This window comes from Adiantum capillus-veneris, chromosome 11 (genome assembly GCF_014529385.1).
Source record: "Adiantum capillus-veneris isolate H3 chromosome 11, ASM1452938v2, whole genome shotgun sequence".
Classification (NCBI taxonomy): Eukaryota; Viridiplantae; Streptophyta; class Polypodiopsida; order Polypodiales; family Pteridaceae; genus Adiantum; species Adiantum capillus-veneris.
The window spans coordinates 145,769,888-145,793,292 of NC_140941.1; the positions used below are offsets into that span (position 1 = coordinate 145,769,888).

The 23,405-nt window shown below is 44.7% G+C and overlaps 1 protein-coding gene across 1 annotated transcript in view; it reads left to right on the plus strand.

Moving 5' to 3' along the window:
- Positions 1-21,605, plus strand: part of LOC147448169 (c-Myc-binding protein) — a 91,023-nt gene extending 69,418 nt beyond the window's left edge. The window contains exons 4-5 of the mRNA XM_086524026.1: positions 21,038-21,161; positions 21,231-21,605. Coding sequence (XP_086380152.1) covers positions 21,038-21,161; positions 21,231-21,293 — 187 coding nt within the window. The 3' untranslated portion in view covers positions 21,294-21,605. The remainder of the gene's footprint in view (positions 1-21,037; positions 21,162-21,230) is intronic.
- Positions 21,606-23,405: the final 1,800 nt, after the last annotated feature.

Consider the following 23,405-nt stretch of genomic DNA (forward strand, 5'->3'; position numbering starts at 1 on the left):
TGGATGCACTCTCTCTGGCCCTTGCACAGCCCGTGATCACCAGGCTCATCCGCTAGGACCTGACCCAACTAGACACCAGGAGGACATGGATACAGCCATCACAGGAGTTGGACACGAAGATGGCTTTCTACAGAGAGCATCTTCTCCAGCTTATGGAGGGCGGTTTTGTGACGAGGCCCAGATACATGGACACCCACTTGTCTCATGGGATACGATGTGCTATTGGCAGATACACACATCTTCACACCTGCTGCGGATCGAGACTGGGAGATACAGCGGAGTACCAGCAGAGGCCAGGGCATGCCCCCTGTGTGACATTGAGCCTGAGACAGAGTTGCACTACACATGCCACTGCCCTGTCTACTACGAGATACGAGGCCGCTTCCATTGCTTGTTCAGAGAGGGATTTGGACCACTCTCCGGAGTCATGCAGTACGAGGATCAGAGATGCCAGGGTTTGTTTTTGCTCGAGCTGCGCAGACACAGAGAGAGCTTGATGAGAGGAGAGGCTAGCCAGTCTCAGAGACAGATCACAGACTTCTTTAGAGCTGCCAAGGAGGAGCTACTACCACAGCAGAGCTCGTTGCCTCACACCAGAGGCACACTGAGCGACCGAGCGACCGAGCTGGGGTGATCCAAACGCCCATGACTACCGAGGACTACACAGCATCGACGGAGGCTGCATCGAAGGATTCGGATCATGTTGGCCCGACATGCACGACGCCCGGTTAGACTATTGACCGTGGAGGAGATTGATGAGATCCGCGAGCCACCGATGCACCACGAGCCACCGATGCTGGATCTCTTGTGATGTAGCTATCCCAGCTAGCTGCTTAGTTCACACCTAGCAGTTTAGGATTCCATAGTATTCGATTTTGTCATTTTGTGATCTTGTTACTCTGACTTCGTATCAGATCCACCACATTGTAACTTTCTGGTCTCATAGGTCACTTTGGCCTTTTGAAGACGTTAATATAACATTTCATTTCATTTCTCTCTCTCTCTCTCTCTCTCTCTATATATATATATATATATATATATATATATATATATATATATATATCCCAATTGGCTTCAATATTAAGTGATGAAGTCTATTTATCAGAGTAAATTTGATATTGTTGTGCACTCCCGTTTGTGACCGTATGGTCTTTGGAAGAGTATATATACTGCTATATCAGGGATCAATCAAGAGCTTTCTTTTACTCCCTTAGCTCTTGTATTTACTGTACATATCTTCTCTATCACCCAACTTTTCGTTTTCTAAACAAAAGTAGTGCTGAGCATGAATGCTCAACTAGGGGGTTGTGCAAAGATTGTGCAGCTCAAGAGTGATTTTGGAATTTAGACCTATGTCTGATGACAAAATATGCTTATTATGTATACATATCTGCAATGGAGTTAGGAGTATCTGGTTTTGGTGTTGTAGTCCTCCAATATTTATGCAGTTTGGGCTTTTGGGCGTTCTAGCAGTAAAAGTATGCCGTGCTCTCTACCTTGGGTGCTCCTCAATGCAATGTGCAAGAAACCTCACTTTAAACATAGAAATGAGCACAGTGGAGCAATAGGGAACAAGCGAGGCCAACTCATATGATACAACAGTAAACACAATGGAACTCGACTAACTCATGAACTAGTACGGACTCTGGCTAGTAGCACACTAGGCTCCAAGCTCAGGACTCACGAGTATAATGGGAAGCATATAGACAACCATAAAGGGCAACCAACGGCTAACACAAATATCTCTGCCAGTCCAGCTACACCTATCTCCGAACTCTGGTGGCAGTGAACTAGCCACGGTATCCACTAGACCACGACTCCTTATGGCCACCACGTGTCACTGCCTAGGCAAGAGTCCGTTTAGTGTGAATCCAAGACCAACTGTAATTGCCCGTCCAATGCAACTGCATTGTAGCCCTGCTATAGGTTGCCTGCCACAAGACCACTCACCGTCCTGGAGAGTGGTGGTATAGCTAAATACTGACTGCAAAAATTGTCATAGATGACAAATTCACTCAGGCAAAATTCTTGCAGTGGCAAATTTCACAATTGCATAGTCCCTTCATGTAGAAACTGCAAATTGCCAGTGCTTCAATCGCAACTAGGTACATATGCAAAACCCCCCAAAAATTGCAGCATCGAATTCTGGGCCCTTAAGATGCTCTGTTGCCCTGCAAGATCCTCTATCTCTGTCTGTGGATGCATGTTGCTAGATGTGTCCGAGTGGTCACAGCAAGAGCGCTGAGTGATTGAAGGGACAAGCACAAGCTTGCATGTGCCTTTGTGCCTGTAGTGGTGCTTTGGTGGTGGCCTCTCGTGGAAGCTTTGACTTGAGCAGCAGGTTGCTGTACGAACCAAGTTGCTGTGAAGCCTTCCAATGGAGTATGCCTTGTGTGTATCATTAATGTTGTCAAAGTGATCTAATTGGTAAGCCATTGAATGATCAGGGACGAACCTTGGGATCTTTCTGTGACTTGTGTGTGTGTGTTGTGAAGTCATGAAATGTAGTAATGCTTGATTAGTGTGATTAACTTGAAGCAAATTGGCTGAGAACAGGTGATCGAAAGGGGTTGAGGATCGGAATTCTGGATACAGGGATGCGCCTTTATACTGAGAAGAAGAGGGAGCCAGACGGGGAAAGTGTTGTGGCTCATACTGAAGAGTGACTGTGAAGAAGATAGATGTGTGATTTGGTTTGTGACTCAGCTGATGGCGAGACAGTAGTCGACGAGTTGTGTGGGCACGCCACAATCTGGCTTGGCTGTGTTTTCAAATTACAAATTGAGAAAAAAAGCCACGTAGGAATTTTAAAACGCTTGGTCGAAGGTGAGGTGGACGAGAGCGCTGACGAGCAGAGGTGAGTTGTGCGAACAGCGAGAGCAAGTGGAGACAAGGAAGGGCGAGAGTCTTATGGCGAGAGAGCAGAATGAGGGTGAAAGGGCAAGGGATTGAGTGGGGGAGGATGAACGGTGAGTGGGTGGAGGGCGAGAGGGCGGGCGAGGGGCGAGAGGGTGAGGGGTCGAGGCGGTGAAGGAGGGTGAGTTGGCTGATGAGGGAGGGGGCGAGAAGGCACGAATTAGAGAGGGGGAAGTCTTGGCGGTGATTAAATGGCAGAGGGTCGAGAAAGGAGAAGTAATTAGTGGGTAGTCAGGCAAAAATTACTAGATTTTACCAACAGAAAGGATCAATAAAATCTACAGAATTTGCAGATAATATATTAACAATAGGTGCCAACTCGTAAAACAGAGGATTGCAGAGACTTAGGAGGTGCGAAGAACAGATTGAACACACGACACAATGAGCCACGGAAAACATTGGAAGAGCGCTACCGAATACTTCATTGAGAAAAAATTACTTGGGCACAGAGAAAGAATGATTTAGGCACAATGTGAAGTAGGAAAAGATGGGAATAGCGGGCTGATGGAATCTACCTGACTTAGAAATACCATGGTAATCAAGGGATTAAAGTTGCGGGCCGAATGCAGGAATGGAGGGTTAGATTTCAAAGCTGAATAGACTTTAAGAAGTGGGTTGATGATAACATATGATTGAATGAAGGTGGGGCATTTATTAGGTTAAAGGCTATTTTCTTGTAAATGAATATGCTCCGAGGAGTCACAATAGCAGTCTTGATCTGGTCATCAGGATGGATGCCCAACTGATTGTAGCCATTGAAAGCATCCATGAAACTGTAGAGTATATGCCAAGCCACATGTTCTAGGACTCTTTCGGTGAAAGGGGTGGGAAAGCCATCATGGATTGTCACCTTGTTCAGAGCATGGTAGTCGACATAGACACAAAATTTATTGGACTACTTCTTTGGAGCTATGATCTTCGGTGGTAGCCACTCATAGTGCTCCACAAGCACGATGATACCTGCTTCTTGCTCTAGTTTGATAGGTTCTGCATACTTGGGATTGAGCTTGTAAGCTCGACCTCTGACTGGTTTAGCCCCATTGACTAGAGGGATAGTGTGGACACTGGACTCCTAGCTGTGGTGGATCCCTTCCAAATCTTGGTAAGACCAAGTGAAAACATCCTTGTAAGAGTGCATAAAAAGAAATTACCTGGTTGAGCAGCACAAGTTGATTCCACAGCCAAGCGGCTAAAGGAACGGTGTCAGGGTTGCCCAGGTTGACTTCCTCTACTGGGTCAGGAATAGATACTCGCGAGGTTGTCATTGGAGATGAAGATATCGCCTCTTCTTGGAGCATCGAGACATCGTGAGCTTGTGTTTGATCAATATTGAAATTGGCATATGCTTCTTGTAGCCATCCTTGGGGAAACTCGTCGAGAAGGGCAGTTCATCAGACACAAAGTTGAGCTGTCTTGGTTGGAGAGTCAGACACAAAGGAGGTTAGGTTAAGGGTTGGGCTCCTTTATAGTCTCACCAAGCCATCCGCCTCTATGGCCTCGATGCTTACTTCTGATTGAATAGATACCACATAACAAAGCATAGACTTGGTAGCTTCCAACCACTCAAGTAGGTCTTGCTTTGGCTCGTCATGTGGAGTAGGTTGTTCTAGTTTAGGGTTCGACTCTATTGACAAAGAACTATGATGCACCATTGGATCCATCCCCCTTCAAGGGGAATGGGTTTCATTGGGGATCCAAAAGTATGAATCCACATCCCGTCATCTCCCCAATCATGTAGCGCTTTAGTGTGCCGTAGCCATGGTCTGCCTATGAGCAAGAGAAAGCCGCCCTCAACCTAGGGAAGGCGAACTACAACAAAATCCAAGCTAAAGGTGAAGTCTTGTACCTGCAGAGGCACAGAGTAGAGCGAGGAGACAATGAAATGTTTCCGACGGATGCTAAGTGAGGGGGTTACTCCAAATACATTTACCTATGCATGCATCTTGAAGGCTTGCGGCATCACACAAGACATTGATTGGGGCAACGAAATTCATGATGATGTCCTAAGGAGGGAGGTTGTGGCGTGTTCTCGGCGTCATTTACAATCGGCACGGAGTGAACTCACTAGTGTCATTGTGAGTGGCTATGTTTATTTGTAGCTGTGGATGTAAAATATACAAATCAATCTTTTTATTTGGTGTACTTGAGAGAACATTTTTGAATTTGCTATGATAAACTGTACAAACTGTGCACTCTTAAGTAGAGGCAATCATTTTAAATACAAAAAGGACTAATGTATTCAATTATGAGAAGCAAAATTTAGAACATACTATTGCTTCATATTAAAAGGGCTCGCAAATTACAATTACACGTTTAGTGAAGAAAGATATACCCATTTCAGATGCAAGGCATAAGCAATAAGCATGAACATAGCGTTGCTTTAAATCAAAAGAGATCACAATTTTAATGACGCGTCTAGACATTGTTGAATAAAGATATGCCCATTTGAGAGAGGGGACGTAGGCATTGCTCGGGGTGTACGACAAGATGTTGTAGCTTAGTGTCAATTTTGTAAGCTGTGAGGGACTCTTTTGAAGGTATTTGCTATTAATTATGTTTTTTATGACCTTGATGTCAACAGAGGTCCATGTCTTCAAGAATTTTGTCTTGTAGTGCTCATAGAAACTGTTTGCAATATAAGCACAGCTGGTTGATCACCCATGCAGGTGCATATACATATGTTGATTTGCTCCATGGGCATGGTGATTTGGTATCTGGGAGTTCACTGTCCTCTGGTCAGCCAAAGTAACTGTGAATGGGGCAGGTCGGGTCGGCTGGAGACCTATTGTCAGCATAGTGGAGTCAGGCATCAAGTTGATGCCAAATCCACCATCAACTGTCTGTCACACATGAGAAGTGACGCCCGAGAATAGATGCTTCTATAATCAGTGATGGAAGAACAGAAGATGATAAGGGTGGTGAAGAAGATGAGGGAACATATGAGGCTGGAGGAAAGGAAAGAATAGAGGCAAGAGTGGGAGGTGGGGTTTGGGGGGGATAGGGGCAACATGCATAGGAAGGTGAAGGGAGTGGAGGCGGGAATGATGTCAAGGGAGTTCCTATAGGCTAGAAGGTATCCTTCTCGCGAGGCTGCTCTTGATGACCCAAGGGATAAAAACGGTTCCCTGTAGAAACTCAATGCTGAGCAGGTGGCCCATCGCGAGGTCGAGGGCGAGGTCTCTTTTGCAAGCCTGTTGATCACACACGTGCTACCAACCCTGGGCATCCTGAGCAGTAGGCTACGAGGGTCAGCGGAAGTATGGACCTCCAGCTACTTACCTTGTTGCTAATTGTCTGAGTTTGGGGATGGCACGCTTGGCAGGGTCTCTGATGAGGACAACTCTTCACTGGTTGCTTCATTTGACGGCAAATAAAATACTTGTTGGGTAACCTTGAGTACTCAATTGTTTGCCTGATCCAAGCAATGCCCACCTTTAGAAGAAGAAGAGTTTTGGAGGGTGTGGGGGTCATGAATCAGGAACCAAATCGTCAGCATACTTCGCGCTTTTGTGGCAACTGTTGTAGTTGTCCTCGGAGATTTAATGAAGCCTGAAGGTGCCAACTAAATCCCCCATTTGAGGCAATACAAGGAGGTTCTCTTGTTGTAAGGGAGGAAAACAAAGTGATACTCGAAACTCTGCCTTCTTGGAAGTCCCATCGGTTGGGTCAAAAAAATGGTGTCATTCTATGAAATAAGCTCGAGGCTCCTAGTGTGACCGGACTTCTTAAGTACCATTTTGGTCAATTATCTAAAACGGCCCATAGTAACGATTGGAAAGTTTTACCACTTTTCCCTTATGAGTAGCTTGTTTCTTTACTCTTGCCTTCTCAAACTTGAGTAAGACCTATTGACCGACAAGTCCAAATTCCTTCTGTGCTTGTCCGCAGCTTTCTTGTGTTTTTCTTGAGAGCGTAATATTGCTCTCTTTACTTGCCTATAGGCAGTGTCCATATCCCATACGAACTCATCCGTTGCAAATATCTTATCCTTAGTTAAAAGGATCGGTGGAAGCAAAGGCTTACCATAAAGAATCTCAAAGGGTGCCTTCCCTGTAAGCGGCAAATACTTCTCCTAGTCAGACTGTCTGTTCGACACATAGGATTTCAACATGTTCAACACTGTGGAATTGGCGATCTCACTCTACCCATCCATTTGGGGATGGTATGTAGAAGGAAAATTCAACTTCGTGCCAAGGTTATCGAACTAGGCACACCAAAAATTGTGTGTCATCGAGGATCTCGATCACTCACAATAGAATTGGGCATCCCATGGCGCTTAAAGATCCACGTTAGAAAAATCCTAGCCATATGATCCGCTCTTATCGTTTTCTTGACTATGCCTGCTTGCTTAATCTGTCCACAATAGTATAGATCGCATCATTTCCATTATGAGTCTTTGGGAGATCCATTATAAAATTCATGTAATACTCTCCCAGGGTTGATCAGGCATAGGCAAAGGTTGGAGTAACCCATGCATCTTATGCCAATCGTACTTGTCTTTTTGGTAAACCAAACATTCCCTGACATACTCATCGATGTTTGCATTAAGTTGCTTTAAGTCTTGGCCAAAAGAAATATTTTTCCAATGCTAAGGTCGTAGGGAGAATACCCCTATGACCTGCATAAGGCGAAGCATGTGCTTCATCCATGATTTTCTTCCTCAATGGCACTGCCACACAAATTTCTTGGTGGTGGTAGAGGAAACCATCCCGAATGGAATCCTCTCCGTTTTGTAACTTTCACCAAATGGAGGAGAGGTCTGGGTCGTTTGGATACAAATCTAGAAGTGGTTCTAGTTCTTGGTGATATATTAAAGTAATTGCATTCACCCTAGGCCATCTAGACAGTGCGTCCGTAGCCACGGTCTTACTCCAAGCCGTATGAAGGATCAGGAAGTGAAACATGGACAAAAAGTTGGCCCATCTCATCCGCTTCTTAGATAGTTTCTATTGTGTAAGAAAATACCGCAAACTCTGATGATCATTTTCTATCACAAAATCCACTCCTAGAAGACAATGCTCCTAGGTAAACAAGGCCTGAATCACAGCCAGAAGTTTCTTCTTGTAGATCGGGGCATGCAATTGTGCATCCTTAAGCCGTCTATTTTCATTAACCACTGCATGGGCTTCTTGGTTAAGCACTCCGCCGATGCAATCACTTGAGTCTTGCACTATCAAAATAGGACCATGGCTTAATAAATACTTGAGCCTATCAAATGCTCCTTGTCTTGATCCCCATCGAAAAGGAATCTTCTTCCTTGTTAGGTCATGAAGTGGTCCTGCTACATGAGCAAACTTGCAAAGCCTGGACCGTTAATATGAACACAATCCCAAAAAGCTACATACATCATGTACTGTCGTGGGAGTTGTCAGTCTTGTACCACCTCGATCTTGGTGGGATCCATACTCACTTGATTGTGAGAGACTATATGGCCGAGATAGTGTATCTCCGTGAGAAAGAACATAGTTTTCTTTGCATATAGTTTTCTTTGCATTTACATGCAACTCACGCTTTCGCAGTTCTTGAACACTATGTCCAAGTGCTTCCGATGTTCCTCCTTGTCTTTGAAAAGAAGAGTATGTCATCAAAGAACATTCCTGTAAAAGCTCTGTGTGGGCTGAAAATTCGATTTATCATTCGATTGAATGTGGCAAGAGCATTGGTTAAGCCGAAAGGCTTTACCAAAAATTCATAAAGTCCAAATGTAGTGCGAAAGGCAGTCTTATGGACATCCTCAGGGGCAATTTGTATCTAATAATACCCGCTCTTTAAGTCAATGTGACTAAAGATGCATGCACCTTCTAACTTATCAAGAATATCATCAATCCGAGGAATCGGATAGCGACCTGCCATCTTTCTTTTGCACAAGTAAAACTAGAGAGGATTAAGACGAAGTACTTGGTAGAACTAGACCTTTTTTCAGAAGCTCGTTGGCTTGCTTTAAGATTTCCTCTTACTAAGCAAGAGTTATCTTGTAAGGGGGCTGGTTTGGAGGTGAACTACTCGGTAAGAGATCGATGCAATGATCTTCTATCGAGAAGAGTGTCCGTGAAAGAATCCTTACACCTTTCGATAAATTGAAAACGTTTAATTTCCAAACTAGAGAGCGAACCCCCGTTTTAATTTATTTTTTTCATGTGCAAAAATCAAGTAAATAGAAATGCACTTCTTTATTTTCCTTTTAATGGAGATATGGGTTACAATAGGAAATAGCCAATCCCCTGCATTAGCAAAATTTTTAATGTTCTTGCCCTCATGCTCAATAGCAAGGGTTGTTTCCACATAATCTTGGACCGGTTGCATATGGTAGTGCCATGGCATACCCAAGATGATATCACATCCCTCGATGGGTGCCATAAAAAATGATTTGCGGTCCTTGTACTCGCCAATCTGAAGATTGAGCTGTCCTTGCACAGGAGTTGCACTGGTGGTCAACCCCTCGAATGCCGATCCGGAAGTGATCGGAGTTCCAATCTTAGCTAGTGTGAGGCTCAAGCGTTCTGTAGTATCCAATGAGATAAAGTTGTCCTTTGATTCATGAACATAGATGATCAATACCCATTGGTTAACCGTTATTCACAGATCCCCAGCCTTTTAGGAGTTGACGCTTCCCTTTTTCTGTTTCCATATTTCCTTGTACATCAAAAATAGAATTTGAGCTCGGTGGAGTGGGTTCCTTCTTCGATTGTTCCTTCTTTGAAGATGCTTGTTCCTGCCATTGCTGCTGAACAAGGCTATTTGGTTTTTATGTGTCCTTTCTCACCATGGTAGAAACACCTACCTTGCTCTTTGAAGGTTTGTACTTGGTTTGGCGTGAGATACTTGAGCCGTTTGCCGGTACCCTCTAGCTTCTTAGGCTGATCCGGGTCCTTAGGGAGACACTTTTTACCTTGGTCGCCGTGGTCATCATAAAGCGATCTTTGCCTTGTATGATACGTGCTGTGTTCCATGCGTTTGGGGGTACCTCTGGAATGTAGATCCATCCGCGGAAGGGTATCATAGGGATACACCTTTATGCTCTTTCGAAGCTGTGGTTGAAGGCCTGCTTCAGATTTCTCCATCTTTTTCTCGTCAGAAATCTTCATGAAATGCGTAACTTTCAGAAGAACTAACCAATACTTGTCAACATAAGCTGTGACTTTTTCATGTTCCTTCTGGGCGAGCCAGTACCATGCTTCCGAATATCCTTCTCAAAGTTGGGCGAAAGAAATTGTTCATAGAATTCAAATTTGAATTGAGTCCATGTTCTGGCTTGTGTACCTTCCAAAATCTTGGCTAACCACCTGTTGCTTGTCCTGTCCTTGAGATACATCACAACGTGACGCAACTCGGATTTTTCAATAAAGTTCCTGTTGGCAAAAGAAACTTCCTTGTCACCGAATTTGAAAGCCCGCATCTTGTGGTGACGCTTGCGGCTTGGGCTTCTCTTTAGTATTACGTAGGGAAGTAGTAGGTGTTTGCTTCTTTGAAGAAGTCTTAGATACTGTAAGAGAAGTAGATGTAGTAGTATAATCAGGAGAGTATGATGGAGAAGAAATAGAAATATCCTTGCTTTCATTCAACAGAGAGAATTCTTTTTTCCTAGCCCGGGCTCTTAGAAGGCCATTTGTTCCGATCCGGAGATCCCTCGTGTGCTTCAGCACCTCTTTCCACTTATTCCTCTTGTGGGTTGGAACCAACGGTAAAATTTTCTCGACGCCCATCGACATCTGTTCCTTGCGGGTTCTTGATTCGTTCCAAAACCTTTTGGACAACCGGCGGTGTGAGAATGAACTAGTACTTGCTGAAGTTCGTCTTCAACGGTTTTTCCGTGGCTCGTCATGGTTCCTTCCCGAAATTGTCCTCCTTTGCAGAAAAGGAGAGGCGACAGAGCTCTGATGCCACTGTCACAAACGGGAGCGCACACGAATAATCAACAAGTTGAAAATAAATAAACTTTCAACAGCAACAGAGTATTGGGGACTAGAAGATGGGCTTGTGTGCCCCCCCCCGTTCTAAATCTCAAACTCGATGGTCAATTCCTTTCCATGGGGGAAATTTTGAAATGAGCTTTCAATTCGGTTTCTGTCTGTACCTGGAGCGTGAAGCTCCACAGATTGTTCGTGATTCCGCTTCCGGAATCCTTGAGCGTAGGCCGACGTGACAGAGTACCTGCAAAAGCACAAACACAAAACAACAACTCGTAGAGCGTATTCACAATCGGTACCTGTCGACCTTTGTACATTGGCTTCGCACAATTACTTGCAGATTCCCGATGGTAGAGTCTCCAATAGCTAATGTTGGAAGTTTCTGGGCCAAAAGAGAAGATGCTGGCTGGTTTTTATAGTTCTTCGGAGCCAGCAAGAATAGCCGGTGGGTAGCCCGCAACAATAGGAGTAGTGGGAGCGCTAGAGGAGAGAGGGAGTTGGCGGCGAATTTGCCGAGGGAAGAGAGAGAGAGAGAGAGAGAGAGAGAGAGAGAGAGAGAGAGAGAGAGAGAGAGAGAGAGAGAGAGAGAGAGAGAGCACGTCAAATCAGCCTTGAGTTGGCGCTTGGTTCTTTTCTAAAGTAAGCCTTGCTTTATTTTATAATTGGTTGCCCACTTATTAAGTGGACGGTCTGTCATCTTTTAAAAATGGGCGAACCTTCCTTAAAACTTAATAAAACTTAGTGAGCTGAAAACTAATGCTACACAACACTTCACAGGCGTCCTTGGATGCAATTTTCAAGCACAGATGCAATGTAGACACAAATTCCTTGCGAGAAAGCATCTGCTTTTCTCAGAAAACACTTCAAAATATTCCATTTTTTTGAAAAAATTCTTAGAACCCATCTTTATTCTTGTGCCTGTGTCTTGACGGTATTGCTTTTTCCAGTTTGGATTTCTTGTCAAACCAATGGAATATTCCCTTTCCGATGCTCTCGTCACCCATCATGTGACGTGTCAAAAAGTGATGACATGGCATGACCTAAAGGACAGAATCTGGACAAAGAAGGGTCGGAGCCCTACTGAAAGATGCAGAAGAAGTTATATCAACTTGTAGAACCAATCCAAGAGGCCAAAAATGAAAGGACACCAATTTTTATAAGTTGTACCAACTTATGGGCACCTATCTAATGGGACCTAGGGGACAAAAGGCTTAATGAAGCGTGGAAGGGTTGATGACGTGACAGTTGTACGGAACCCGCAATTTGCGTTGCTAGTGTGGCAGACCGTACAAACGTCCACGATTTGCATTGTTGACGTGGCACTTGTAGCAGCCCTAGTGCTAGCTTTTGGGAGCTAGATGCTTTTAGACTGGAAGCTTTTCATGTATACTGCTTTTGGAAGGCCTAGGACCTATAAAGAAAGTGCCAAGGCGTCAGTTTCAGGCAGATTTACTGGGAAGCATTGTTGAGACGAGGACCCTCGCACATTGTACTTTGTGAAGCATTAATAAAAAGAAATACCAAAAGGGGCGCCAGTCTTAGGGGCCAATATCTCTGGGCGTGGAACTACGCCGTGCCGTGTCGTCTCTCTCTCAGTTGTTCACTTCTTTTAGTTTTCTCACGTGTGTTGTTTTAGATTCTCGACTTGGAGTGTGCAAGTCTGTTACAAAGGTATCAGAGAGCTTAATCGATTCTTCTTCTACGAAGGATCCGATCCCTTTTCTCATGGATTCAATTGACGAATCCCGGCAGGAGGAAACTCTGGCACCCGACCACTTTGGCTCGGGAGAGAATAATATAGATTCCAACGGACATCGTCCATCTTTGGAAGATTCGGGATAGTACGAACCATCTATACCTACTGAGTATGAAAGGATGGAGGTGCAGCGGCAACAACAGGTTGACGCTTGTGCCCAACAGATGCTTCAGTACTCCAAGGATCCTCAAAATTCAAAATTTTTGGCCAAGCACATGCTTGACAAGATGCATTCGAGATGGCGCTCCGCCATCAGATGACCTCTGAAGTCAGCCTTGAAGAAGCGGACTACACCCAAGACTCGCGCTTAGAAGGTGTACTCAAAGGATGAAATTGAAGGAAGTAGTAGAACGGCGAGCCAATAGATTCATGAAGACCAAAAAGTCGCCTGGAAAGCATAGATGAGCAGCAGACTTCCAGGCTACTTGGGTCGGAGATCTACTTTTGAAATTGCCAATAATGCAAAGAAACGAGTGAGATTCGAGGATGTTTCCACTTTGTCCTCATCTTCTTCTGACAGCTCTGAGAGTTCTTCGACCTCCGAGTCCAGTGACGAGGGAAGGAAGAGCAAGAAGAGGAGAAAGATTCAGAGACACAGTCGAGGCGCGAAGAGATTCGATCCCATAGAAGATCTCGGAAGTATTTTGACGGTTCAAACGAGGATTCTTCTTCCTTAGACATTTCAAATTCTGATGTGCCAGTGTTTACAAAGAGGAAGCACTTTTACAGAGCCATCCAATATGATTTTCTCGAGGATAGGAAGAAGAAACCTGAGGATTTTAAGGAGAGGGGGCAAGCAATAAAGTTTGATACTTTTTATGGTTTTAAAGATACCCACAAGGTCCTCGCTTTTATTCAACAGTTAACATTGCGTACTCCAGAGGATGCTATTCAAAGCATTCCAAAGTCCGGAGGACGGCCTCTTACCTCATGGGGAACGCACAGACTTGGTGGTCTACCCTGCTTCTATGGAGGGAGGCACCAACAAAGTGGCTTCAATTCAAGGGAGTCTTTACTTCCTCATGGCTCACTCAAGAATACGAATGTGATATGATTAGCGCTTAGAATCATCAGAGGATGACCAAGGAGAACACTTAAGATGCTTACTATCAAAGATTTTGGGACACTTTCTTACCGGCCTTTTCTTTCAAGAAAATTACTTTCAAGCAGCAGATAAAACGATTTTGTTCTGGTCTACCTAAAGAGATACGGGATTTTTGTCTGCTGCAGAAGTCCGAGTCCATGCAACAACTGATGGGACACGCAAAGCAAGGGTGCGCAATGCATGGGGGCACTCTTACGTATCCTACAGATAGATTGGTCACAGTTTGCAACGAGCCGAATACTTCAAGGAGGGTAAATGTTACGGTTGTGGGCAACACGAGCAAGTGTTAGCTAGGTGCTCTAACAAGGTACCAAAAGAACAGCCAGAGGACAAGCCAGAGAGTTCTAGAGCAGTGGAGGAGCGAGCAAAGAAAGGAAAGTCAAAAGCAAGACTGGTAGCAAATTTCGTGGGGACCAACCTTGAGCAAATGGATGCAAGTATGGAGCTCTGTAGAGCGTGGGGCAAAGTATGAGATTAAGAAGCCCTTATCTTCTTCGACGGAGGTGCCAAGGTCAACTTCATTTCGACTGAATTGGCGGCTCGCCTTGGAATTACGCCTGAAGAAATGGGACCACTGGCTGAGGCAGTTCTAGCGGCACCTGAATGGGATGTTGCCATTACACCTGTCATAGGCAAACTTTGGTTGCATTGCTAGGGATATGTAGGGCACGAGGACTTTTACATCATGCCTTTAGAAGGGTGTGACGTCCTTTGGGGAATCCCTTGGTTCCACAAGAACAATGTGGTGGTCGACTACAGGGCGAGAAAAGCACCTTTGAAGAATTAAGAGGGTAAAGAGATAGTACTTGATGTAAAATTGAAGGGTGAGTCAATTCCACTTGTATCAGCTTTGGCCATTTCTAGATTAGTGAAATCCAGTGTGTTTGTTTACTTGATCTTCTTACATGAGATAGATGACAAGAAAATGTCAAATTTGTCTGATCTTGAGAAGAAACAACAGGATTTTTTGCAACCTCAGTCTGACTCTTCGTGTGAAGGCTTACCAGGAGAGTTACCTCCTCAGCCCATAACGGAAAAGTTATGAACCAAGTGAAGGAACTTCTAGAAAAAGGTTTGATTCAACCCAATACATCACCTTACTATTTGCCAATGTTGTTGGTTTTAAAGGAAGATGGATCTTGGAGAATGGGCATTGACTATAGGGCTTTCCAATACCTAGGGTTGATAATATACGGGACATGTTACAAGAATCGACCTGAAAAGTGGCTATCATTAAATTAGGATCACTTTTGGAGATGTATACAAGACCGCGTTGAGGATGTCCTTTGGATTGTACGAGTATTTGGTGATGCTTTTTGGTCTCACAAATGCTCCTGCAACGTTGAACAGGATGATGGACAAGATTTTCCAAGAGTATAGGTCTTTTGTGGGCATGTTTTTTGACGATATCATCGTAGTCTCCAAGAATGAGGTAGAGCATCGACACCACCTGTTACAGGTTTTCCAGGCACTGAGCCAACATTGGTTGGCGGTGAATGGGAAGAAGAGTGAGCTTTTCTTACCAGAGATCCAATTTTTGGGACACAGCGTCTTTGTGGAGGGTGTCATAATGGATCCGGCCAAGTTGAGACCATCAGAGATTGGCCATATTTGAAGTATGTTCATGTGGTTCGAAGCTTTTTGGATTCGTGCTCTTACTATCGGCGGTTCATTGGTAAGTTTGTGGAGATTGCTTCTCCTCTGCTTGCTTTGACACAGAAAGGGGTTCCTTTCGTATGGGGAGCATCTGAGATTGTTGCCTTCAAGACCCTCAAGGAGAAGTTGACGACTGACCAGTGTTGGTTTTGTCAGACTTGTAAAAGCCATTTGAGGTATACTGTGATGCCTGTGGTCACAGTCTAGGAGCGGTCTTGATGCAGGAGGGCCATGTCATAGCTTATAAGAGCCAATTGTTTTCTAGACCAGAATAGGTTGCACAAATTTATGAGAAGGAGCTTCTGGCAGTTATCCATGCTCTTACTCAGTGGAGAAACTTTATACCTGGAACCGATTTTACAGCGTTCACCGATCATCAGAGTTTACGCTGTATCTCTTCTCAGAAACAGCTTTTGGACAAGCAGATGCAGTGGGCAAATAGTTTGTCACAATTTCACTTTCAGATTGTGCATGTTCAGGGATAGAAGAATGTGGTGGCGGATGCATTATCTTGTAAGCCTTAGGTTTTGGCTATTTTGGCGGTTCATCACCACAACTTCGAGGATATGATAGATGAGTACGCCACAAATCAAATTTTGTAGACATCTTTGACCGATTGCATATTGGGGAAGTGGTTGAGGGCTATTGGCTCAAGGAAGGCTATTTGATGCGGAAAAACTTGTGTTACACAAGCGGTGCGGAATAAGGTTTTGACAGAGTGCCACTGTCCACCTTTTTCGGGCCATCACGGCATAGAAACCACCTTGAAAGGTGTGGAACGGTTCTTCTATTGGCGATTTGCCAAAAGGTCAAGTTCGACAGGCACAAGGCATCAGGTCTTTTGCAACCTTTACCTATACCTAGCCAGCCTTGGGAAAATATAGCAATGGATTTCATTTTTGATCTTCCCAAGATTGAGAGTGGGCACGATGGCATCTGGACAATCATCAACAGATTTAGCAAGCAGTCTTATTTTGTTTTGGTCAAGAAGACGATTAAGTCATATCATTTGGCTCAACTGTTTGTCTCAGAGATGCTTCGACTACATGGCATGCCTCAGTCTATAGTTTCAGATAGAGATCCCCATTTTACTAGTTTGTTTTGGAGGGTAATGTGGGAGAATATTGGTACTCGGTTACAATTCTAGTCCTCTTTCCACCCACAGTCAGATGGGCAATCAAAGATTGCGAATTCAGTGATTTTGGACTTGTTAAAGTCTTACATCTTTGATCAGAAGGCTCAGTGGGAGAAGTATTTGCCCTTGGTGGAGTTTGCCTACAACAACACAATGCATACGTCTATGAGGAAGGCGCCATTTTAGATTATTAAGGGTGCTCAGAAGGTTCCACCTATTCTAAGCACCAAGGATAAGATTTTTGAAGCAGATCAGTATGTTCAGGAATTTGAAACTGGTTTTGCAAAGGCGTATGAGGCTTCTTGAGAAGTGTGAAGCGAGGCATGAGAAGGAAGCGGACAAGCATTGACGTGACTGACAATTGAAGGAAGATGATTGGGTGCTTCTACGGTTTGAGAAAGGCTACCTACGCAAACGGAAGGGTAAGGAGTGACTTTTTCCAAAGTTGAGTATGCGATACTATGGCCCTTTCCAAATTCAGGAAAAGATAAATGATGTATCCTTCAACTGAAGTTACTAGATACTTGGAAGATTCCGAATGCATTTCATGTGAGTCTGTTGAAACCTTTCAAAGGTGAGGTGCCAGTGGGCAGGGATTTAGAGGAGCAACCTGAAGTGGAAGAGACAGGATATTCTCATTCCAGAACAGATATTGGCTCACAAGAAAGGTAAGTTGATACGCAGGTATTTAGTTATGTTTTAGAACTATCCGACATTGGATGTGAAATGGATGGAAGAGGAGGACCTAGTAGATACTCCTCGGATTTTAGAGCTTTACGTTGAGGCTTTTGGTATAGCTTTGACTATTCCAAGAGTTAGTGATTATCAGCTGGTTGAATCTGGTGGGGTGCGGATTGCACAAGAGGGGAGTTACTCCACTCCTTTGTTACAGATTACCCATATGCATTAAAGTCATTGATTGCTTTTGAGATTTTAGGGGTACTGATGGATTGATAGTATCCTTTTGTATGACTTTATGAAAAGAAGTACTTTGAAATGAGAATTCCTTAAATGAATTTGATATATGTGCTCTCTCATCTGTGTTGTGTTTGAGTGCATGTTTGAACGACGAAATGACTGCAACATTTTGGTCCTGTTCACCTGAGGGGTGATGTGGATATAATAGTAACAAGATTTAGTTAATTCCGACATCCGTTAGAGATTGGTGAGATCTGGATGTGATTGCTAAATACGTTACGATAATCATGATTCTCATCAAAGATCTTGATGGGGATAGTGATGTGAATGTTCAGTGACTGTCGTCTTCATGCAAGTACTGGATGTGTGTTGTCTAGTGCGTCGATACTTAGTCCCTGTCTATTGAATTGGTTTCTGGCTTATGTTGGTTTTGTAGGCATAATCGAGGGCGATTACATTTCTTTCAAGAGGGGGGTATGCCACAAAGTGATGACGTGGCATGACCTAAAGGACAGACTCAGGACAGAGAAGGGTCAGTGAAAGATGTAGAAGTTGTATCAACTTGCAGAACCAATCCGAGAGGCCAAAAATGAAAGGGCACCAAATTTTTTTAGTTGCACCAACTTATGGGGTCCTATACGATGGGACGCAAGGGACAAAAGGCTTAATGAAGCGTGGAAGGACTGATGACGTGGTAGCTATACGAAACATGCGATTTACGTTGCTGATGTGGCAAACTGTACGGACCCCCGCGATTTGTGCTGTTGACGTGGCACGTGCACGGATTTACGCAAAACGGGCCTCACACTAGCTTTTGGGAGCAAGATGCTTTTAGGCTTGAAGCTTTTCATGTATACTGCTTTTGGAAGTCCCAGGTCCTATAACTAAAGTGCCAGGGCCTCAGATTCAAGCAAATACGCTTGGGAGCACTGTTGAGACTAGGACCCTCGGACATTGTACTTTGTGAAGTATTAATAATAAAGAAATACCGAAAGGGACGCCAGTCTTTGGGGCCAATCTCTTTGGGCGTGGACCTATGTTGTGCCGTGTCGTCTCTCTCTCAGTTTTGTTCAGTTCTTTCAATTTGCTCACGTGTGTTGTGGTAGATTCTCGACTTGGAGTGTCCAAGTCTGTTACATGACGCATTAGGAGTATCCACTTCCCGGTCTCTTCCACCGAACTGACGTTACAACTCTTTTGCGATGCTTAGTGTGTAGAATGTGTTGGTAAGCACTACAAAGGTCTCTACCAAGCATCTCCCCGTAATTGAAGAAGGTGGGAAACCATCTTCCCCCGGGCAACTAGCCATGGGAAGTGCCCTGACGGCCTCCTATAGCTCCTCAGGCTGGAGCGGCTGCTCTAGCCTCCGATGCATCTCCTCAGTGACTAAACACGACATCTATGCCCACACCTGCTCTCTGCATGCATCTTGATGCTTTGGCTGTGGCTCTGCAAAAAGTAGCTCATGGTAAAAGTTAGTAGCAATTGCACGCATATCCTTGGGCTCCATAGCAATAGACCCATCGGGCCTCCTCAGCTGACCAACACTGGTGTGCGCATGGTGGAGACCGACAATCTCAAAGAACTCACCAGTAACTCTGTCACCCACCTAAGTCCACTGAGATGCCTGACGATGAAAGGAAAACTCGTGGCGTCACTCCTTGATGAAGATCAGCTCCTGTCGAGCTTGCTGCATTTGCTTCTCCATCCAAGGGCTACGTGTGTGGCGCTCTTGCATCCTTTGTAGGGAGGCGATGCCCGGTCGGAGTCGCTTCTCCTCCTCCATGGTCGCAGCCAAACGAACTACAGATTCTTGGAGGAAGAAGCCACTAAGCTCCACAAGGCCATTGGCGGCTCTAGCAACAGGGTCCCCTTGTGTGTTCAAGCTCTTTGTCCACAGTGCCACAACCTGCTCTCTTAGCTCTGTGTCTAACATAATCCTCTCTGGGATGCATAACAGGACACCGTCACTCCACTGTCTATCTGACACAGTAAGAATCAGTGGCGCATGATCGGAAAAAGTGCTCCCTGCCAAAATGCATACTGATCCGCCCATATCACAAAAGTGGTCACTAGCATCAAAACAATAGATTCACACCCCCTACTATGCGGTCAGATCGGGAGAACAAGAGGCTAGCTGAGGGCCGTGTAAAGCTTGCATGCTGCAATACATTTGAACTCCTCATAGTCATACATAGGTGCTCGCAAGCAGCTAACTCAGCCCCGTGAACAGTGGCATGGCTGCCTCCAATCCTATCAAGAAGCCCACAAGGTTGCGTTAAACCTGCATGGTGACCCACTCAGCCCTGCCTGGCACAATAATATCTCTGCCCACAATGGCCTGTGGCCATGAGTCCGCAATAGTCATACATATACCTCCTTGAATGCCCCCACACCCAAAAGCAGCTGAGCAAAATGTATCTAACTTGCCTCGCAAAATGTTTCCACATCGCCGAATGCGGCTCTCACATAGATGATGCTCCTGTAGCATAAGAATATCAATAGGTTTACCCACAAGGCATCTCTGGAGCTCCTCTCTCAAACGACCCCCATGGCGTACGAACTGTGATCCTCCAAGGCCGTGGATATTCCATGAGACAATCCTCATGGCTTCAATGAGAGAAGACAAATGTTGCTGTAGCAACCAGAGGAGCAATCTTTGAGGCCGGTTTGGATGGGGAGTAATCCGCATTCGAATGACCCCGAGACAAACGACACTGCATCACATGCCCCACAAAGGCCCAAGATGCCTTTGTAGTTCTCTGAGCCAGATCTTCTGCCCAAGAGTCCTCATGAGTGTATACATAGCAAGGGGAGAAGTGTGCATGTGCAAAAAAGTGAACAATAATGTTTCTGCAGCCCGTGCATCGGGCAAAGTCAATGTGAACGTCGTCAACGACCAGAGGGTCTGCACCAAATTAGTGATCCCAAGGTCCCCCGTGTGATGGGTGAACTCAAGGGCCTGAGTCTCGAGCCAACCAAGTGTCAAATCCAAGGTCCAATCTTGCTGGTCCCGACCACAAAGTGGAAATGAGTATCCCACTATAGAGTTTAAAGCATCCATGTTGCGTGTCGCAAGAAACGAAGGCGTAGCTGAAGAAGTTTCACCGTTTGTTGATGTCGAAATTGGAGAGGCCCCCTGGGATGGCCCCAAAGGTGGAGGTCTCAACCAAGAGGGGAGGTCGAAGGAAGGGCTGCCTCTCCCAAGCAAGCCTACTCGCAACAAAAGAGCTGCTGAAGGAGTGGCGTGCCGTAGGAATGCACTTGGACCCAGCAGCAGCAGGAGAGAGAGGGGGAGTTGACGGTGGCGAGGGTGGGACTGGTGGCGAGGGGGTGATGGGGGAAGGAGGTGTGGGAAAACAAGGGGCGGTGGGGGTGGGCTGGAGGAGGCCCGGGTGTGTGGGGGGGTGTGTGCAGCAGTTGTTCTACTTGGTCTTTGTTCCGCTGTTTTACTATTGCTTTGTATATACCATTCAGGAGTTTCTGGTGCTGGAAATGGGCAATGACTTAAATTGTCCAGAGTAGGTTAGTCTTTGATTTTGTAAGTGTCTTTATATTGAGTCATTTAGGTGGACCTACAGCATTGGAGTTTGTTATGCTGGAAAATGATTTGATTATCTAAAGTAGATGCTCTTTCTTTGTAGGTTTATCCAGCGTAATTTAGGTGGACCTACAGCATCGGAATTTGAAGTTCTCAAGACAGAGAAAGAGAATCTTGAGAGTAAATACAAAGAGCTTCTGCAACAGCATGAACAAGCATGCAAAAAGGTGTGATGTTAAATTTGATTACAGCTGGGACATCATCGAGTTTCTCATCATTTATTATTTTATGATTAGGTGGAGGAGCTTGAAGCCCTCGCTAAGCAAGATGAGACACCCGATGAAGGGTCCAATCCATAAACTATTTACTAAAGCAGTAGAGCCTCTGATCTTGACATTGATTTGTTAATTTAATTGTCTGTGACATGTTGGAATACCTTCAATGAGGAGGATGAAGGAAGACTGTCTTGTTGTTCCATATGTGTGCGTACGTCCATGCTCAAAATAGAAATGGTTTGTATTTGACTGACTCAGCTCAGCATTTGGTATCAGAGCTTGAGGTCTCAAACACATGCGTCTATTGCCATGGTCACTATGTTATTTGTGGTAGCTCTAAGAGGTTTCTCTTGGAGAAGGAGAAGAAGAAGAAGAAGAGAATCCTTTTTGTTGTAAGTTTTACTCGAGCGAAACGGGGGTAACCAATCTAGAGAGAGAGAGAGAGAGAGAGAGAGAGAGAGAGAGAGATGCCTTCAGCCTTGCTGATCCCGCCCTGCAGCCGCATCTCAAACTGCACCTCCCAGCAGTCTTTATCGCACCCCGTCCCAGACTCCCATTTGGCTCACATTGAGAATCTGAATGAAGAGAGGATGTTTGGTAGTACCGTGTACGCAATCTTTCCCTTACAGTTATCCTTCGTCCCTCTCTGGTGAAGGCTCCTCTCTCTCTTCTCGTGATGTAGGGGTTACATTCCAGAGAGTCTTCTGCAATTGCTTTGTTCGTGGAGGAGAGGGACATATGGCAATGGGTCTCGATAATATTTCTACTTCTGCATATGTTTCACCCTCTTGTCGCGACAAAGATGCTATTCCTCTTGCTTTGCCCTTGAGTCTTGACAAAGTATCCCTCTCCTGTTGAAGTTCTTTGGCATAGTCCCAATAACGACATGCAACCTGGCGGATGAAACTAGGCCCATATTTTCTTAGCAAGTGGGCAAGTATAGAATTATAACTATGCACTCACGTTGTGTGTCTAGCTCCATTCATAGCTTGATATGCTATGAAAATTCTATAGTAATGAAGCGATGTCTATTTTCTTCTCTAAAAGTGGTGCGAAAGAAACACATGCATGACTGCGCAAACTTGCTCTTAGTACAAGGCCTCCCACCAAAAGGAAGTTGAGGATGTCGGCCTTATTACAATACATCTCTCCATTTAGCAAAAATTTCTTTGACCCGCCAAGCCTTTCTTTCTATGCCAACCAATGCTTTTGTCCAATAAGAGAGTGATGTACATAATTTGTAAAATTAGTGGTATTAGGCTTTCTACCTTTGAGTTTCCAGTCTTGCTAAGGTTGATCAACGAGAGAGGTAGGGAGCACAAGAGAAGGAGAAGGGCAACCACAAAGTCGCTCCCAAATATCTCTATATCAACAAGGCATACGATATTGTTGTCGCACTCTAAAAAAAAGGAAGAAGTTTTCTATGTTGTGGCAACATGATGTCAGAGAGGTAAACAATACCAAGCCTTTCCATATAGTTGGATTGTCAGTGAAGGTGCTCTTTGCTAGGCAAGTAATAATTCTAGAGATGGCAAGCACCTTAGATTGTAGAGAATTTGTTCCCTCTCTACAAGAGGGTGGCTTCCAACCTCAATACCTCTTGCCATGGAAGTACAAAACATATGAGCAAAGACAACTCCTTACACTTGAATGGTTGATTTACATTTACAATATGCCACCATGGTGCCTCTTATCAAATTCTTCCCATGTGGGAGACTTGTCAAGAACTTAAAATACTCAACAATTGAAACCCATGGTTGCATGAAGTCAACACACTTATCTTGAAGAAGGCGCTATCATGTGTCCATATATCCAAAATTATTGTCCCACCCACTTTTTGGGCAGTGGATAGGTGCTCCCATGAGACTCCAAAAATCCTTGATTGGAGGTTATTTTCTTCCAAAGCAAGAAATCATGGGTTGAGCGATTCTCAAAATTGCTCTTGATACCAAGGTAGCAAAGGCATGAAATATGAAGCATGATTGTTTGAGTTACTTTTGGCCGCACATGAAAAGGTCATTTCCAATAAACAAACTTATCCATGACCTTGCTAAAGACCCAAGACAACAACTGATTGACATTAACATCCACACCCATTGGATAACCAATATGCCAAAACATAGTGTTTGTACATCAAATGTTCTTGCCACACCAAGGCTTGCAAATGCTCCATTGTGCAACTAATAAGAACTTTAC